The sequence below is a fragment of the Malaya genurostris genome, chromosome 3 (genome assembly GCF_030247185.1).
Source record: "Malaya genurostris strain Urasoe2022 chromosome 3, Malgen_1.1, whole genome shotgun sequence".
NCBI lineage: Eukaryota > Metazoa > Arthropoda > Insecta > Diptera > Culicidae > Malaya > Malaya genurostris.
Window position 1 is genome coordinate 166,391,615 of NC_080572.1, and position 17,244 is coordinate 166,408,858.

The 17,244-nt window shown below is 35.3% G+C and overlaps 1 protein-coding gene across 3 annotated transcripts in view; it reads left to right on the forward strand.

The window, feature by feature from the left end:
- LOC131434981 (uncharacterized) overlaps positions 1-13,503 on the forward strand; it is a 35,757-nt gene extending 22,254 nt beyond the window's left edge. For 2 of the 3 annotated variants that reach the window (XM_058602367.1, XM_058602366.1), the window contains exons 4-6: positions 7,040-7,224; positions 7,429-7,794; positions 8,003-13,503. In XM_058602367.1, the coding sequence (XP_058458350.1) occupies positions 7,040-7,224; positions 7,429-7,794; positions 8,003-9,888 (2,437 nt within the window). In that variant the 3' untranslated portion in view covers positions 9,889-13,503. The remainder of the gene's footprint in view (positions 1-7,039; positions 7,225-7,428; positions 7,795-8,002) is intronic. The other variant, XM_058602368.1, reaches the window with a different exon arrangement.
- The last annotated feature ends 3,741 nt before the right edge of the window (positions 13,504-17,244 follow it).

Consider the following 17,244-nt stretch of genomic DNA (forward strand, 5'->3'; position numbering starts at 1 on the left):
AAAATATAATGCGAATAGGAAAAAGTACGAAGCCTGAATTGAATAAGCCTAAGTTTGTTAAAATCATTTGAGTCAAGTCCAAAAAAAATGAGCGAAGAGAGTGTGGTGTCTTAGCTACTCTACTCATTCGATTATATTTACGAAACTGGAATTGTTTACCATAACCCATCTAAATTCGATCAATTACCTGATAGGTGTTTCCAATCAATTTGATAAAACGTTAAGTGACAGTTCTATATACTTTCTATAGAGAAAGGCAAAAAGTGTTTTTATCGGTTACGTTATTTATAACCTGACATCTCCAGAATCGAAAGTGTCGGTTATTTGATCTTAAAATCTTAAAATCAATTACTCAATAGTGGCTTTTAAATTAGCCTAAGATTAGTTCAGCCATCTCTGAAAGGATAGAGCGAATAGAAAAAAAGTGCGCACATTGTGAAATAGTGCAGTAACTAAAATGAATCTAAGATTCTTGTTATTAGTTTAGCCTAACGTTACTGTAAATGAGCGTATAAAGATGCACTTACATTCATATGCACACCCACATCTTTTTCGACCTCTTGAGTTGGGTCGAATGGTATGTAGTACTAAGGATCTCGGAATCTTTGATTAAAAGGCGGTTTTTCAGTAATGTTGTATCCATTTTTAAATATGGCTTTCCCGATTTTCATAAACTCAATTTTTCAATATGTTTTCCCTGCTTGACACAGATTATATTTTCATGTACTAGTCTATGTGGTGGTGCACCCTTTGTAATTCGATTCGAGAGCCGAGCAATTTCATCCAGAGGAAATCCTGCGAAAAGCGAGTCACCTTCTGACGCATTTTCGTACACGGAAAATCCAAATCTGAATTGTCTCTTCCACCATCGACCGTACTTGCAGAATCTAGCGTCGGCTCCGTAATTTCATCGTCATCCTGTGGAGGTTCAGTCGCCTCATCGTAAACACACTTTCCGCTACCACCGATTGAAACGTCGAACGTTTCCGTTCTATTGGTTGGTTGGCACTGTTTCGTTTAAGGACACGTTATTTTTTATTTGGATAGCTCCTTTGACGTTGTTCATCTCCAGAAACTTAGTGTTACAGCTTATATCACCCAGCCGACATTCGGCTGTAAAAAACGATAAGTTTTCCGCCCTTCCGACTATCTAATTTTAAGAAAACCTAAAAAGAAACATATTTTTTAGCTTGAATTTTTTCTGTGGTTATCGACAAAATGGAAAATTGCACCAAATGCGACCAAAACACGATTATCTTTCCATGTAAGCTCAGAGCTTCTTTCTTATTTTTTTTATTTTATTTATTGGAATATGAGTTAAAATTAATAAATTATTAGGATTTAAATTGGGTGTTCAGCCACAAGTGGTGACTTTTCAGTCCTATTATATATATATATATATATATATATATATATATATATATATATATATATATATATATATATATATATATATATATATATATATATATATATATATATATATATATATATATATATATATATATATATATATGTATATATATATATATATATATATATATATATATATATATATATATATATATATATATATATATGATTTGGTTGTTACCATGAGGAGAGGACATCATTAGCTTCCGCAATTCTGAGATTTTTGTGTAGGGAAAATTCTAAACCTACTTGTATTGTGTAATGGGGAAAAGGAACTTATATATTAACTTACAAACTAATACAGAGAGCGAATCGATTCAATTGAATATTGCATCGACTTTTGTCGGAATTTGCTTATAATATTATGTGACATTGCATCTAATGGTTCTATATTTGTGAGTCTGTGTAACTCATTTGTACTAAACCAGGAAGGACGCTTCAAAATCATTTTCAGAATTTTATTCTAAATTCTTTGAAGCGTTTACTTCCTGGTGGAACAACAACTTAACCAAATTGGTACTGCATAAAGCAAGGCTGGTCTGAAAATTTGTTTATAAATTAACAATTTGTTTTTTAGACAGAGCTTAGAATTTCTGTTTATAAGAGGATATAAACATTTAATATATTTATTACACTTTGCCTGGATTCCTTCAATGTAATCCTTGAAAGTGAGTTTTTTGTCATACGTTAAACCTAAGTATTTAGCTTGATCAGACCATGTCAATTCCAAGCCATTCAATTTGAGAATGTGATTATTGTTTGGTTTAAGAAAAGAAGCTCTTGGCTTATGAGGAAAGATAATTAATTGCATTTTTGCTGCATTTTGTTTAATTTTCCATTTTGACAGATAATCACTGAAAATATTTAAACTTCTTTGTAGGCGACTGCAGATCACTCTTAGATTTCTACCTGTGGCTAACAGACTTGTGTTGTCACAGAATAGCGATTTCTGACAACCAACGGGTAGATTTGGAAGATCAGAAGTGAAAATATTATACAACATTGGAGCTACGCTCGAACCCTGCGGAACACCGGTTCGTACGGGTAGCAATTCAGATTTACAGTTCTGATAGCTAACCTGAAGAGTACGATCAGTTAAATAATTTTGAATCATTTTGATCAAATAAATAGGAAACTGGAAATCAGACATTTTTGCTATTAAACCTTTGTGCCAAACACTTTCGAATGCTTTTTCTATGTCTAGAAGAGCAACTCCAGTGGATAACCCAGAAGATTTATTTGCTTTTATCATGTTCGTTACTCTTACAAGTTGATGAGTAGTTGAATGTTCATAACGAAAAGTTTACTGATAGAAGAAAGTAAGCTTATTGGTCGATAACTTGATGTTTCTGCTGGATTTTGATCAGGTTTGAGGATAGGAATTACTTTAGCGTTTTTCCATCTTTTTGGGAAGTAAGCTAATGAAAAACACTTGTTGAAAATTTTAACAAGGAGTCTCAAGGCAACATCGGGAAGATTTTTAACAAGAATATTAAAAATTCCATCATTACCAGGATCCTTCATGTTTTTGAGTTTCCTAATAATTGATTTAATTTCATCAAAATTCGTCTCAATAATGTCATCTTGTGATAACACTTGGGTTGAAATATGCTCATATTTCAGTGAGACTTCATTTTCAATAGGACTCACAACGTTCAAATTAAAATTGTGTATGCTCTCGAACTGCTGAGCAAGTTTTTGAGCATTTTCGCCATTTGTAAGAAGTATTTGATTTCCTTCCTTGAGAGCAGAAATTAGTTTTTGAGGTTTCTTAAGAACCTTAGAAAGTTTCCAGAAAGGTTTAGAATATAGTTTAATTTGTTCAACTTCTTTGGCAAAATTTTCATTTCTCAAAAGAGTAAATCTATGTTTAATTTCTTTTTGTAAATCCTTAATTATGTTCTTCATAGCAGGATCACGAGAAAGTTGATATTGACGTCGACGGACATTCTTCAACCGAATGAGCAGTTGAAGATTGTCATCGATGATAGGAGAATTTAATTTAGTTTGAGCTTTGGGAACTGAAAGATTTCTAGCTTCGATAATGTAATGATTCAAATTATCAATTGCTGTGTCGATGTCCGAAGAATTTTCTAAAATAGTTTAATGATCCACATGACTTTCAATATGAGATCTGTAATCCAACCAATTAGCTCTATGATAGTTGAATATAGAACTAATTGGATTAATTAAAGCTTAATTAAAGTAATTGGTTCACTACAAATGTGACTTTGATCTGTTAGAACCAGATCAATTGTAGACGGGTTTTTCACGGAAGAGAAACAAGTCGGATTACTGGGATGAAGAACTGTGAAGTAACCAGCTGAGAGTTGATTGTGAAGTATTTTTCCATTACGGTTATTTTGCCTACAATTCCACTGGACATGCTTAGCATTTAAGTCCCCTATTACGAAAAATTTCGGTCGATATCTTGTGAGTTTTTGCAAATCGCCTTTAAAGAAATTTAATTGTTCGCCGGTGCATTGGAATGGCAAATATGCTCCAGCGATGAAATAAATTCCATGAATGGTTTCAACTTCGATTCCCAAGCTTTCAATAACTTTAGTATTGAAAGAAGGTAAAATTCGATGTTTAATTTGCCGTTGGACAAAAATGGACCCATTCCAGTAAACCTGTCAAATCGATGAACCACATAATGTGGATCATTTTTCAATATGACATTTGGTTTAAGAAAAGTTTCTGTCACAATGGCAATATGGATTTTGTGAACTTTGAGGAAATTATAAAATTCATCTTCACTTGATGTCAAAGATCGATCATTCCAATTTAAAATATTCAAATAATTATTTAACATCACTGTTAAATTTTAAATTCATTATAATATTATTTGCGAATTGCCATCCGATTTGAAATGCTTCAAAAAGTGATGAAGTCGAATTCATTCGGATGATCATTTGAAAAAGTTGATCTTGTAGGTAGATCATTTTATTTTCAGTTATATCGCCTAAATCAACTTCATTTAAAGAAGCGAAATAGAATAGAAGAAGATAATTTGGCCGATCTACCTATTAATAAATTGTTTTCGTTAGAAGATGAACCGCAAGTCCTGTGTTTTGATTATTTACATTAGATGAATTGAGTGGTAGATTTCTACCTGTTATACTGGCATAAGTGACATTAGAAGAAGATGATGACGAGGTCGATCTACCTGTCAATAAATTGTTTTCGTTAGAATGGGAAGGCGTACCTTTTTGCCTTTCTCTATAGTAAGGTATTAGAATTGCTGGAAAAACCGACTTTCGAACGGAGCCTCGGAGACCCATAGTGTTATATACCATTCGACTCAGTTCGACGAGATCGGAAAATGTCTCTCTGTGTGTGCGTGCGCGCGTGTGTGTGTGTATGTGTGTGTGTGCACTTTTCGAAGATATTTGAACGCGCTCAATTTGATAAGAGATGGCTGAACCGATTTTAACAAACTTGGGCTCGTTTGAAAGCTACTGTCGGGCCATTGATCAAGTTCGAAGATCAAATGGTTGTGACTTTTGGTTCCAGATATATGATGGTATAAGTGACGTAACCGACAAAACACATTGATTTTTACCGCTCTTATATATAAGGGTGCCAAAATTTTGGGATCACCTCTATTTTCGTTAAGCTCTAGTGCTCAAAAGTTTAAGCACCTCGAAAAAAACCTTCATGCAAAATTTGAGCTAAATCGGACATGCGTAAGGGGTGCTGCCCGTTGGTAAATGTTTGACAATTTTCGATCTTGAAAAAGCACCATAGTGCATGAAATTTCCAAAATCGAAATTTTTTTGATGCCGAAACTCTTAAAACTGCATGAAACATCGAAATTTAGTGTCATCTCAAAAAAAAAATTTTAGGTCGTTGATTTGACTTGTTGTCTAAGCGAACGAGCGTTTAAATTTTTTTCCCTGACAGGACATTTAAAATAATTGGATTTATGATTTCCATTGCAATTTGAACATGAAAATTTATCAGTGGTTTCATTCATTGGACAAACGTCTTTCGAATGCGATTTACCACAATTCAAACACCGTATATCCATATGACAATTTTTGGTTCCATGACCGAAGCCTTGGCAACGACGACATTGCGTTAAGTTTGCAATACGATTATGCCGTTTATAATGTTCCCAATGAATTTTAATGTGGGAAATGAAACGTACTTTTTCTAAAGTTTTCAAATTGTTTACATCACTTCGATTGAAGTGTATTAGGTAAAGTTCATTGGAAATTCCAGAGCGTGGTTTATAAGTACCATTCGCTCTTTTTTCATAAGTATTACTTGGGAAGGGGCAAAACCAAGCAATTCTTTTAGTTCATTTTTAATTTCATCGGTACTTTGATCATTTGATAAGCCTTTCAAGACAGCCTTGAAGGGTCTGTCTGATTTTATATCATATGAATAAAATTTATGAAGTTTCTCGGACAAATATCGAATAAGACGTTCGTAATCTTCCAATCCATCAACCAAGACTCGACATTCTCCTCTTCGTCCGATTTGAAATGAGACTTTTACGTCCGGGAGAAAAGTAGAAAGCTCAACCCGGAATGCTTCGAAGTCGGAAATCATCACCGTCACTGGTGGCATAGATTGTTGTTTCTTTCCAGAACGACAAGCGTTCATTTTGGGAATTTTTGAAGAATATTCTTATATGTCAGTACAATCGGATTCAGGAAGAATCTCGTAATTATTGTTAGACGGCATAGAATCAACGGAAGGGAAATCCGCCCGTTGTCTTTTAGTTTTACATTCAGATTCTATAAGATCGTGAAAGTTATTAGAAAAATGTTGAATAACGAATTGTGATTTATTCCGTATTGAGTTATTTTTAGCCTTAGGCTTGTTGCCTTTCCGGTTGGACGCAGGCATTTTTGAAATGAATGAAATTTTAAATTAAATTAACTAGGCTAAATTAGTCTTCGACTAGACTCCTACTTTTGAAAAAGTCTTGATAAAGACTGATTAGTTCGAAGAATAGTTCTTTAAATAGCTAGCCTTAAAAAAGGCTGATTAATTTCTTAGTCACTCTAATATCACTCTTTGTATCACTTAGTTACTCTTTGTATCACTTAGTCACTCTAATATCACTCTTTGTATAGCCTTGAGAAAGGCTAACTAATTGTTAGTCTTTAAAAAGACTGTTAGTGATTCAGGTAGCCTTGAAAAAGACTGAAGCCTTGAATCAATGAAACTGTAGGTAGCCAGAAAAATTTTCCAGGAGCCAAGAGCTATACGCGTGCGGTGCGAACGACTGTTCAACACCAACTGAGCTTCTTTCTTACTTCTTACAATAATCAAGACATTAAAAGTTATGGTAATAACCAAATAATGCATAAAATAGAGCTAAAAAGTCTTTCATAGCTCCTACATTTGTTTATCATTCAATGCTGAAACCGAAAAATTTCTGTGATACTGTTTTGCTGAAACATGATTACTCAGCTCAAACTTTACTATGCGAGCCTACATGAGAAATTTCTAAGATATTATTGTAGAAGACTTGAGTTGATTGTATCGATTATCGTGATTCAATGTGTTTTTCATTCATTTTTTTCACACTATTAGCTGAACGAGCAATTTTTATATTTTTTAATAAGTAATTCGACGCAATAGCCTTTCATTATAATGTTTATTGTAGGTACATGCATGGTCGAGGATGCTCCAAACGACATACTGTTGGGTGTACCGATGACCTATCAAGTGGTAACGGAGTGCCTATGGATTCACCGCAGATACATTCTCCTGCACCATCTACCGTGGGAGCTACTGGTGGAGGACGCACACGACGAACTGGCTTACTCACGGTTATGGAAAGACCACCAGGTATGTATACCACTACTTTCAATTGCGCTCCTGTCTTAATGATTTAATTTAGACGGTCTTGATTTTTGTGGCATGCTTTGTAAATGAATGCTTAATTTTATAATTAAATTTATTTTCTTAACTCATTATTTTATTTCTTTTTGATTGATTTTGACGTTGTTTCGATGTTGTAAATTGTTTTCAAAACTAAAATAAACTGTGTAGTGATTAGTCCTGATTTGATACGTGAAGTAGAGGCACGAATGAATCGCGATTATCTCCCTCCTTCGCTGTTAACTACAGCACCTGGAACGGCCTCCTACCTGCAGGCACATATGTCTGGAGTTGGACCAACTACTCATACACTGGGGGGTATACCAGTACTGCAACCTGGTAGACCAAGTGCACTAGGGCCAATTATAGCTGGATACGGTATAGGGGCGGGATTAGAGCAAAATGCTTTACCGCCAGTACCATGCACCTCCCTGCAATCTACCTCGACACAACCTAATGCAAATTCCACAGCACTGCAAAATATTGGTAGTAGACGCTTTGCTAGAACATGTAAACTGCCTACTGTGCAGGAGATAGGTAAGTTAAAAGCGCTACGTCACACTTATGCCACCTAATCCATCGTACGGAAGAATATTGATCATCTACTAATCACTACGCTAAATATATTTTAATGATAGAAGTAGAATTTGAATGTTCATTTCATTTTTGATTAATCCTTTTCCGTCAATCAGTGTAAAAAGTGTACTCTAACCGATTGTATTCTATTTTGTTCTCTTCTCTACAGGCCGATATAGCCCAGTTCGTCGAGCATCAGAAGGCTCCAAAATCAATTCCCAATTCCAAGGACCATTCCAGGAGTGTCAACAGTTGCAAAAGGGCTTGTCCAGTACTCAACAACGAAATCTTCTCATTGCCCCAAGCCCTCCTCTGGCGGAAAATTCGGTGAGTCTACCTGGCTCACCGATGCACTGTAAACCTTTTGATGACAGATCTCAGCAAGATATTACACTGTCGCAGGACATGATGGTGTCTCTGATACCTGGTCTCGAAAAATTAGTGTTCGAGAAGCGAATTCAAATCGAGACAGCTAAACACATAATTAGCACACGAACATTGCCATACGAAATTCGTCAACAACTGGGACTATTTGCTCACACATTATCTCCAGACCTCGGTTACGCGTTACAGCAACAGTTACAACATAGTCAAAGTGTTTCCCCACTCACATCACGCCCGGTGACCCTGCAACCTAACAATCTCGTCGGCAGTAGTATAAATGCCCCAAACTACGGATATAGTGGTGGCATACCTTTTTCTCCATTTGGAACTATGGGAACAGTACCTGGGCTCAATTTTCTTGGTAGCAATAATAATAGTGGTTGTCCTTCTCCAGTATACTACAGTGAATGCCCCTCACCAATATTATCTGGACCTTCTGGTACAGCAGGTGGTGGTGCCTCTCCGATGCATCAGATAACACGTGGTATTAGTAGTATGAACACGGGTACTTCAGCGGCAGGTGGTTCTATTACTCGCGGAACATCAGCGGCGTTCCCTGTGTCTTGCAATGAACCACTGGATCTTAGTATGGACGTTGTAAATAGTATCGACTTGGATTTTTCAAGAAACAGCTATTCTATTAATCCACCAACAACAGGGGTTTCATCACATAACTATTTTGATATGAAAAACTTTAGCCTTATGCCGCCACAGCAAATGCGCCTAACCGCAACACCTCCAACTTCACCAAATTTGTGTATTATTCAAGAAGAAAATCACAATGCTGCTCCATTCCAGGGGGGTATTCCGTACAAGAGTCAATCAGCTGGTGGATCTCCCGAAGATTTAAGCTTCCAACATACGCATCCACAGATATGTCTAACAGATGTTCAAGGTAGTGAAATAACATTGGTAGCATTGTCGGACTCTAGCCATGATAGTGACGATTCACTTAATTGCCAGAGCTCAGGACTAGGATTCCAGGGTTTATTAATATCGGAACCTTCTAGTGATATGCCTTCCATAACACGTGGTGTTGGAAGAAAAGCTAGCCTGGAAACAGAGAACAACTCAACATCGACTTCTTTGAAACTTGAAACAGACACTAGCGAGTCATATGCTCGGCGTGGCAGTGATAAGTCTCTGGGATTTAGCGACGATAGCCTCAGTAATGATTCGAATCATTCGAATCTTTCTCCTAGTCAAGAACCGTCGGCTAGTTCTGGTTTCAAGAGCTGCGATTCTCATTCCGAGCAAGACGCTCGACTAAGTCCGGACTCGTTGTGTGATACACGTACTCTGACGGATGAATGCTTCGAGCTCCCATTACCGCAGGAATGCTCCACTCTTGATTCTTCTCGAATACTAGAAATGGTGAAACGACGGATTGATTCAAAGATGCCTCCGATGGGTTGTATTTTCAATGCAGCGAAAACGGATCTTGATGGTGGTCAGCACAGTCGAAGTGAGCTGGATAACTCTCAAACGATAGGAGATAGTTCAAATCTTAGCTTAGAATATTCTGGAGGTTTGCAAATCGAGTTGCAAGTATTCGAAAACCGCATTAAAGATAGTCACAGTGGCAAAGGAATCAAATTGCGAAGAATTTCTGGGGATCAGAATGAGTATGGTAAGCTATGTCAGCAATTAATTACTTCACTTACAGTTTGAGGACACGAGAATCATTTAGCTGTTTAGTATGGCAGTCGTGTTTGAACTTTATGTGTCTGATATAGTGAGAATCGATTTAGAAAAGTTTGAAAATTTTACTGCAAATGGAAATGTTATAATTGGTAACTATTGTGGTTGACATCCGATAATGATCATTTCCGTTTACGTTCTTATTTTGTTTTTTGTTCCGACTATAGAGGTTGATCATTGGCTTCTCGGGATAAAAAGAAACGTGTTGTTCTTCAGAACATCCCTCCACCGAATTACAACTTGTGCGCTCTTCGATGTAATAGCTTTGTGGTCTAATACATTTACATGGATTACTATTCAAATTCGAGCGCAGGGCTGAGAAAATCAAGATAAAAAAATCATCAAAATGTAATCAGTATCGAAGATGATCGCTGGTGATCTTTCCCAATAAAGATCAATACTGATCTGATCTTTTTAAGATCAGTTGATCAGTGATCTTCGAATCAACTCGGTCAAAATCGTTACTGATCTTCCATCACACGAAATCGGTAATAATTTTGAGCTAATATTTTTCCTTATTTCTGTAAGATCAATCACTGGATAATTCAATCACCTTTGAGCGTTATCAATCACATATAAGCAAGATCGTACATGATTACCCATTGATTTACGTTGATCGTTATCGTTGATATTGTTCTTAGATCGGCGGGGGGTGTGAAAATTAGTGACAACAGGAATCCTATAAGAACTAATAACTGTCGATAACGCATGTCAATGAGACTTTTAAAATAATTAAAGGAGCGTATAAATCAATGATTCATAGCAATTTATGCGCGTGAGGGTGCTGAAATTGTTGAAAATTGTCTAATTGTAATATTTAGAAATGCTTTAACGCTTCTTATCAACTAAGTTGAACTGAAGAAAAAAAAAAACGGTTTCAGTACGGCATGGTATACGTAGTTTCAATTTGATGCACACTGTGTTCAATCTCGCAAACAGTTGTTTTATTCGCATAAAAAATAATGCTAGACGAAGGAAAATGAGTGCTAGAAGAAAATGTTATGAAAACAATAAGTTTGGATTGTATTCACATTGATCATGTTAATTTTGTAGCTTTCACTACGCAATGCACAATAAGTGAGAAAAAACATTTCACACCAAACAGTGACTATAACGACAAAAGAGTTTGTTTTAATCCCCTCTGGTAAATTTGCAATTATGCACTATTTAGATTGAACTCTATAAAACGATATTTAGCATTAATTTGATTTATAGGAGTAACCGGAGTGCAGGATTTTGTATGTCTGAAACACACAGCATTTGAATTTTTGAATGGTGCGTTTGAATTGTCATAGCGAAATCCTGCACTCATGTTACTTCTGTGTATGATATTCAAGCTTCTCTTTGTGATTGGTTTTTTATTGATGTTTTTTTATCACTGTTACTATTATTAATCACAGCCTGTAAGTGAATGTTTTCAAAATCAAGCTGTAGTAACGAGATTTATTTTCTTTACCGCTTGTACGAGATTGAACTTCGCACACTGTGAGCGTCGTTCGTAATTGTGAATTTTTGGCTGATCATAGTCACATTCTACATTTTCTACATCAATCATATTCGATCGAATTAGTAGTGATTGTTTTTTTTTTAATTTAAATCTTGATATGATCCTGATCAAGAATTTAAACTATGCCCATTACTTGGAGATAAGGTTAGTTATGATTACGCAACGATGATCTTAAGATCAGTAGTATGTGAAGGGTGATCAGTAGTATGTGAAATTCGAGGCATTCGCCTTGAATTTTCGTGTCGCTATAACAGCAGCACTGAACAATTTTTTCTGCGGTGTTGCTTCTTACAGTCGAAGCAAAGGTATTGTATCCGATTTTATCACAATTAATGGACTAAAAGTTGAGTAATTGTCAAAATAACATGGGAACTCTATTAATGAGATGACTATTGGTACAATATCCCTATATGCATCACATAAATTCTCTCTAAAACTCGATTTTTTATCAGAAAACAAATTTCCGGAAATTCAAAATTTATGGTTAGACTACCTGTATAATAAATATTGTTGCGAATACGACTGCCAAAACTACACTGAGCTCAAAAAAAATTTGTTGATTGACATGCACTAAGAAAAGGATATCATTGTGTTCATATGGATTATCCGTGTAATGAACGAAGAATTTTCTCACAAACACTGCTGTTCTATTAATTTACACACCATGGTGTTATTCGGCTAAGCCGTACAATATCGTTGCAATATTGATCTACACTTCAGTAAATGAAATGTAAAAAAAACATAATGTAATATATCAAGAAAAGTAAAAATTCATCATTAACGTTCAAAACACTAAACATACGTCCAAATTTCTCTTTTGATACAGTCTTTGGTTTCACAAATAAAATTTAATTGCTTGATGTTGGGACCCTTTATTATTTCTTTATTTTGGGTTGACCAGAGGTGATGTAAAGGTATAAAACTATATTTTCGGATTGCCATGTTTAACTTATATTACACATTGTTTTTATTATAGTATTGTTGAACAAATCGCAAGAATGAGATGTAATCTCTAGTTAAGTAGATATGATTATGGACTATGTTTATTTTGTTACTTATCGTTTTGTCTGCGAGAAAATGGTGTTAGAATGTTATGTTCACAGTTGAAAGATAGCGCAGAAAATAAGCTCAAACTAGTTTTGTTGTTAGAATCCATTAAAGGACATAATTGCAAATCTTTGTGATTACGTAAATACACTAAAAAGTGTGATTCATTAGTGCAATTATATTGATCAAAAATGTACATTCCAAATGTAAATAAAAATGTTGATAGACCTTAAAGCTCTTTCCTGTGAAGTATACAACGTTGAACTCCTTTCCATCAATACGACGCGTTGTATCTTTAGATTTAAATATATTCTGGCCCACATTTTGAAATGTACATTCCAAAAATGACCAAAACAATCCAACAAAAAATACAGTTTCACAAATTGATTTTTTCAAATTAAAAATCATAAAGCGCTAGCAACGATTATTAAACCTACGATCCCGCTGGAGTCACACTATTTGCGGAGCAGTTGTTGCTTATAGTGGTTGACATACGTATGTAAGATATAATTCGATGAAACTGCAGCACAAATTTTGTATAATTGTTAAGCCAAATAATAAAGGAAAAAGCTGCATGTTGAACTGATTAACTACTGAAGCCATACACGTTAATGCAAATACCTCCGTAGCACGTTATTCAGAATCAGATTTTGTTACAAGAATGCATAGAAATACATGTTCTTTCAAGTTGCAGATGACGACCATTTATCCTCCTTTTCCCGATCCGACATTTTTTCACATATTCCACACTAACAAGTACATCCAATGATAAGTAAACAGAAGATGAAGTTACTAATTTAGCTATCCTATGCTAATCTTGCACATTATTGACTATTCGATTCTGCAAACGAAATACTAGACATAGAAAAAATAACTGAAAATGACAACAATTCTGTCGATAGAAATATGCAATTTCATTATTAAAAAAAAGTTCGATCAATACTTGCTACAGCAAAAAAAAAACTATTTCAAACTGTTCAAGCCATGTAAATATCATAATAAGTAAAAAAAAAATTATCATTAAAAAGACTGCTGTGATTTTAATATAATTATATACTAAAAATCATAAACATGTATTTTCATCATTATTCGTTCCGAAAACGACATGTCCAAAGTTGACCAGAAAGTGATTTGGAAGAAGGAAAGTAGAAGAATGCAGCGATCACTGATGATTGGTCATAACAACGAAAGAGGAATGTTTTCTTTTCCGACTGGTTTTAAACTTTTACCAGTCATATTGGTACTTTCCCATCAAAGAGTATTTTGTCGCTGATGTACTAGAAAGAAAACCCTTTGTCTTTCCATGTATCATCGACATGTATGATATTAGTAAGGACAACGATATTGTAATCAAACGTTACAGGAATCAAACTTTTTTTGTGCTATATAAATGTTCACTCACGTCACATTAATTTTACCAAAAATGCCCATCCAGCATATCCGGCAGTTGCGAACTCCGGTCTAACCGTAAACGACCAGCAATTGGTCCTCTGGTCAACCGCGACCATAACCGCCAACGGCGACAGTAAACTCTCGGGCAAAGGCCCTAATCACCAAGGAGAGTATCCCTTTTCGGTCTGGCAAAAACGGTACCGATTTGAAAGCTCTTTTGAAGTAGTTGTATAAGTAATTGGATTAATTTGCACCTTTTTGCCCTTTTTGCCTTTCTCATATAGAAAGGTTATGCAATCACTGTGAAAACCAACCTATTAACCGAGGCCGAATGTTATATACCATTCGACTCAGCTCAACGAACTGAGCAAATGTATGTGTAAGTGCGTGTATGTAACAAAAATATGCACTCACTTTTCTCGGAGATGGCTTAACCGATTTCCACAAGCTTAGATTCAAATGAAAGGTCTCATGGTTCCATAGCCAGCTATTGAATTTCATCCCGGTCCGATTTCCGGTTCCGGAGGTACAGGATGATATGCACCAAAAAATGAAAAAAATATGCACTCATAGCCTGCTTTGAATTTCATTTGGATCCGACTTTTGGTTCCGAAGTTACATGGTAATATGTGAAAATTAGATAAAAAATGTGTACTCGATTTTCTCGGAAACGGCTTAACCGATTTTTACTCACTTAGATTTAAGTGAAAGATCTTATAGTATATCTAAAAAATTCTAAAACACTTTATTCGGATCCAACTTTCGGTTCCGGAGCTAAGGCGTGATAAGTAAAAAATTATCAATTTCATGAGTATTTTTTCACGAACGATGGTCAAAAACAGGTACAAATCTCTTAGTTTGTGGGCATAAAAACTCAATCCCGCTCTACTGGTCCCTCCCTTTTCCTGTTTGATCTGATTTATAGCTCATATTGTCTTTAAAGCTACTGTGAAATTTCATCAGGTTCCGATATCCGGTTCCGCAGTTTCAATTTGTAGATTTTGTCACCTTAAATCTGAACAAACTTCCCTATTTCTATTCAATGAACAGTTGTTATTGCAAAATCCACAGTAATATGAATGATGTTATGAGTAATATGAGAAAAGCATCATTACACCACTAGGTGGATTAAAACAGGGTTTGAAAATTAAATAGTCACAACTGTGTAAAAAATCCATGACAAATGACTCTATTTCATTAAATTGAAATGATGGAGGCATAGTGTATTCAGTAAAGTTATGTAGTTATGAATAGTAAACAACCCTCTCGAACATGAAAGAACCATAGAAATTTAAAAATTATAAGTTTTCCTAGACAAATTGATTTTAGGAGAAAATCTTTTATATCATGAATCTTATACGAGTTACGAGTTTGAAAATTTGTTGCTTACTTTCTAATGAATTGAAAATACTTAGTCCCTATATTGACTTTGAGCCAAAATGATATTCGTATCTCACTTTTAGGGGATTACTTAAATAAATCGATGCTTCAAAAGAGGGTGCCCTTCATTCTGACTAACTTTGTTGAAGCTACTTTACTTCAAAAATCACACTTTTATGGTGAATTTTGGATTTTGATCCACTAAACACCGGTCTTGTCCCCCACACCCACTGCATAACCTTCCAACCGCATCGATTTAGCTGTGCTGTCGCCCTCTTGTACGCGGCGAGCGGATTTCTCCCTAGACGGCTAGCTATGTCTCCCAACCATTTTTGACGGAATTCTGCCAGAATTAGGTAAGCAGCTGAGGATTAAAATTGAACGATAATTTTTCACATCGTGAACGCTACCTTGTTAATCGGAATTATTGGAGCGGTTTTCCATGCACTGAGAAATATGCAATCGGTGAAAGATCGCACAGTGATGCCTCTCCATACAAAAGTTGGCAAAAACCATAAATACGTCGATAAACGTCAGCTGCATGATTTTTTATTAATAATTTGAATGCGAAACGTAAAAATTAAAACTAGGCATGTGCACTTTAGTACAAAACGGTACACATGAGGCACCAAACCCCTAAATGACTACAATCTGTTGGCGGCCAGTATGTCTTCAATTTGTTTTGCTCTTTCGGCACGTCAGGATAGAAATGGCACTTCGGTGTCAATAAGTAATTTACTTACAAATTAGTAGCAAATACTTTACGTCTGCTCAGCGGTTTATGTTGAACCGTTAGGTGGCGTTAGCAGTTCAACATAAACTGCTGACGCACTGATAAGCTGAATGCGAAACGTAAAAATTAATAATTTGAAGTCTATAAATATATTTCCATCTTGATAATATATGAAAAAATATTCGATCCACCTAAAGGTGACATGATGCACCGTTTACTATGGACCGGAAAATGACAACTTTTTTAAATAAATTAATTTGTGTTTTTTTTTATATCGTGATTAGGAGCTTTAACTAATGTTTCAAATAATGATTAAACCTGCGTAGAAAATGTATACACAGAGAAAAAAAACTTTTCCTTATATCAGGTGTACAACTTTGCTTCCGCCGCTTTCCGATAGGTGGCTGTACCGGCTGAGGCTGGTCAAAATACATATAATTTTTTTTTTGCATAAATATCTGTTTATTAATCTTATTTTTGTGTATTACATCAACATTTTACAGTACAAGTGTTTTGACCCTTTGGCCTTTCATCTTTGTTGTTCATACGATTCGTTATTAATATTAGGTGTTTTAGTTACTCTTGTTTTACATACTAATGTTTAATCATAATATTTATTTTAATTATTTATAAAATGTCTACCTACTTATAACTAACCTAATACGTACAAATTTTGAATTATTTGTATTTCAGAGATTGAGCACCTCTCTTCAAATTTCGTGCAGTATTGTTCGAATTTTTGTTCTAGTATTTCCAGTGAGGCAATCTCATGTACTTCACTAGTCCTTGTCCAAGGGGGTAGATTTAGAATCATCTTTAAGATCTTACTTTGAATGCGCTGAAGCCTAAGTTTGTGTGTTCGTGCACAGCCCCGCCAAACAGGGACTGCGTATTCAATTGCGGGGTAGATGATTTGTTTATAGACAGCCATCTGATTCTTCAGGCATAGTTTAGATGTTCTACAAATCAGCGGATACAGAGACCTAATGAGTATGCTGCATTTTTGAACGATTTTGTCAACATGTGACCTGAATATCAGATGTCTGTCAAAGGTGAGTCCTAGATAGATAACTTCATCGGACCATTGAATGACCTCATCACCGAATCGTATTCTGCATTCGTCTGATGGAACAAGTTTTGGAGATCTTGAATGTGGAAACAAGATGACCTGAGTTTTTGCTGCATTGATCACAATTTTCCAGCTTGTAAAATATTCCGTTAAAGCGTCCAGACCTGTCTGTAGTTTATTTTTCAGAGCATTAATGAC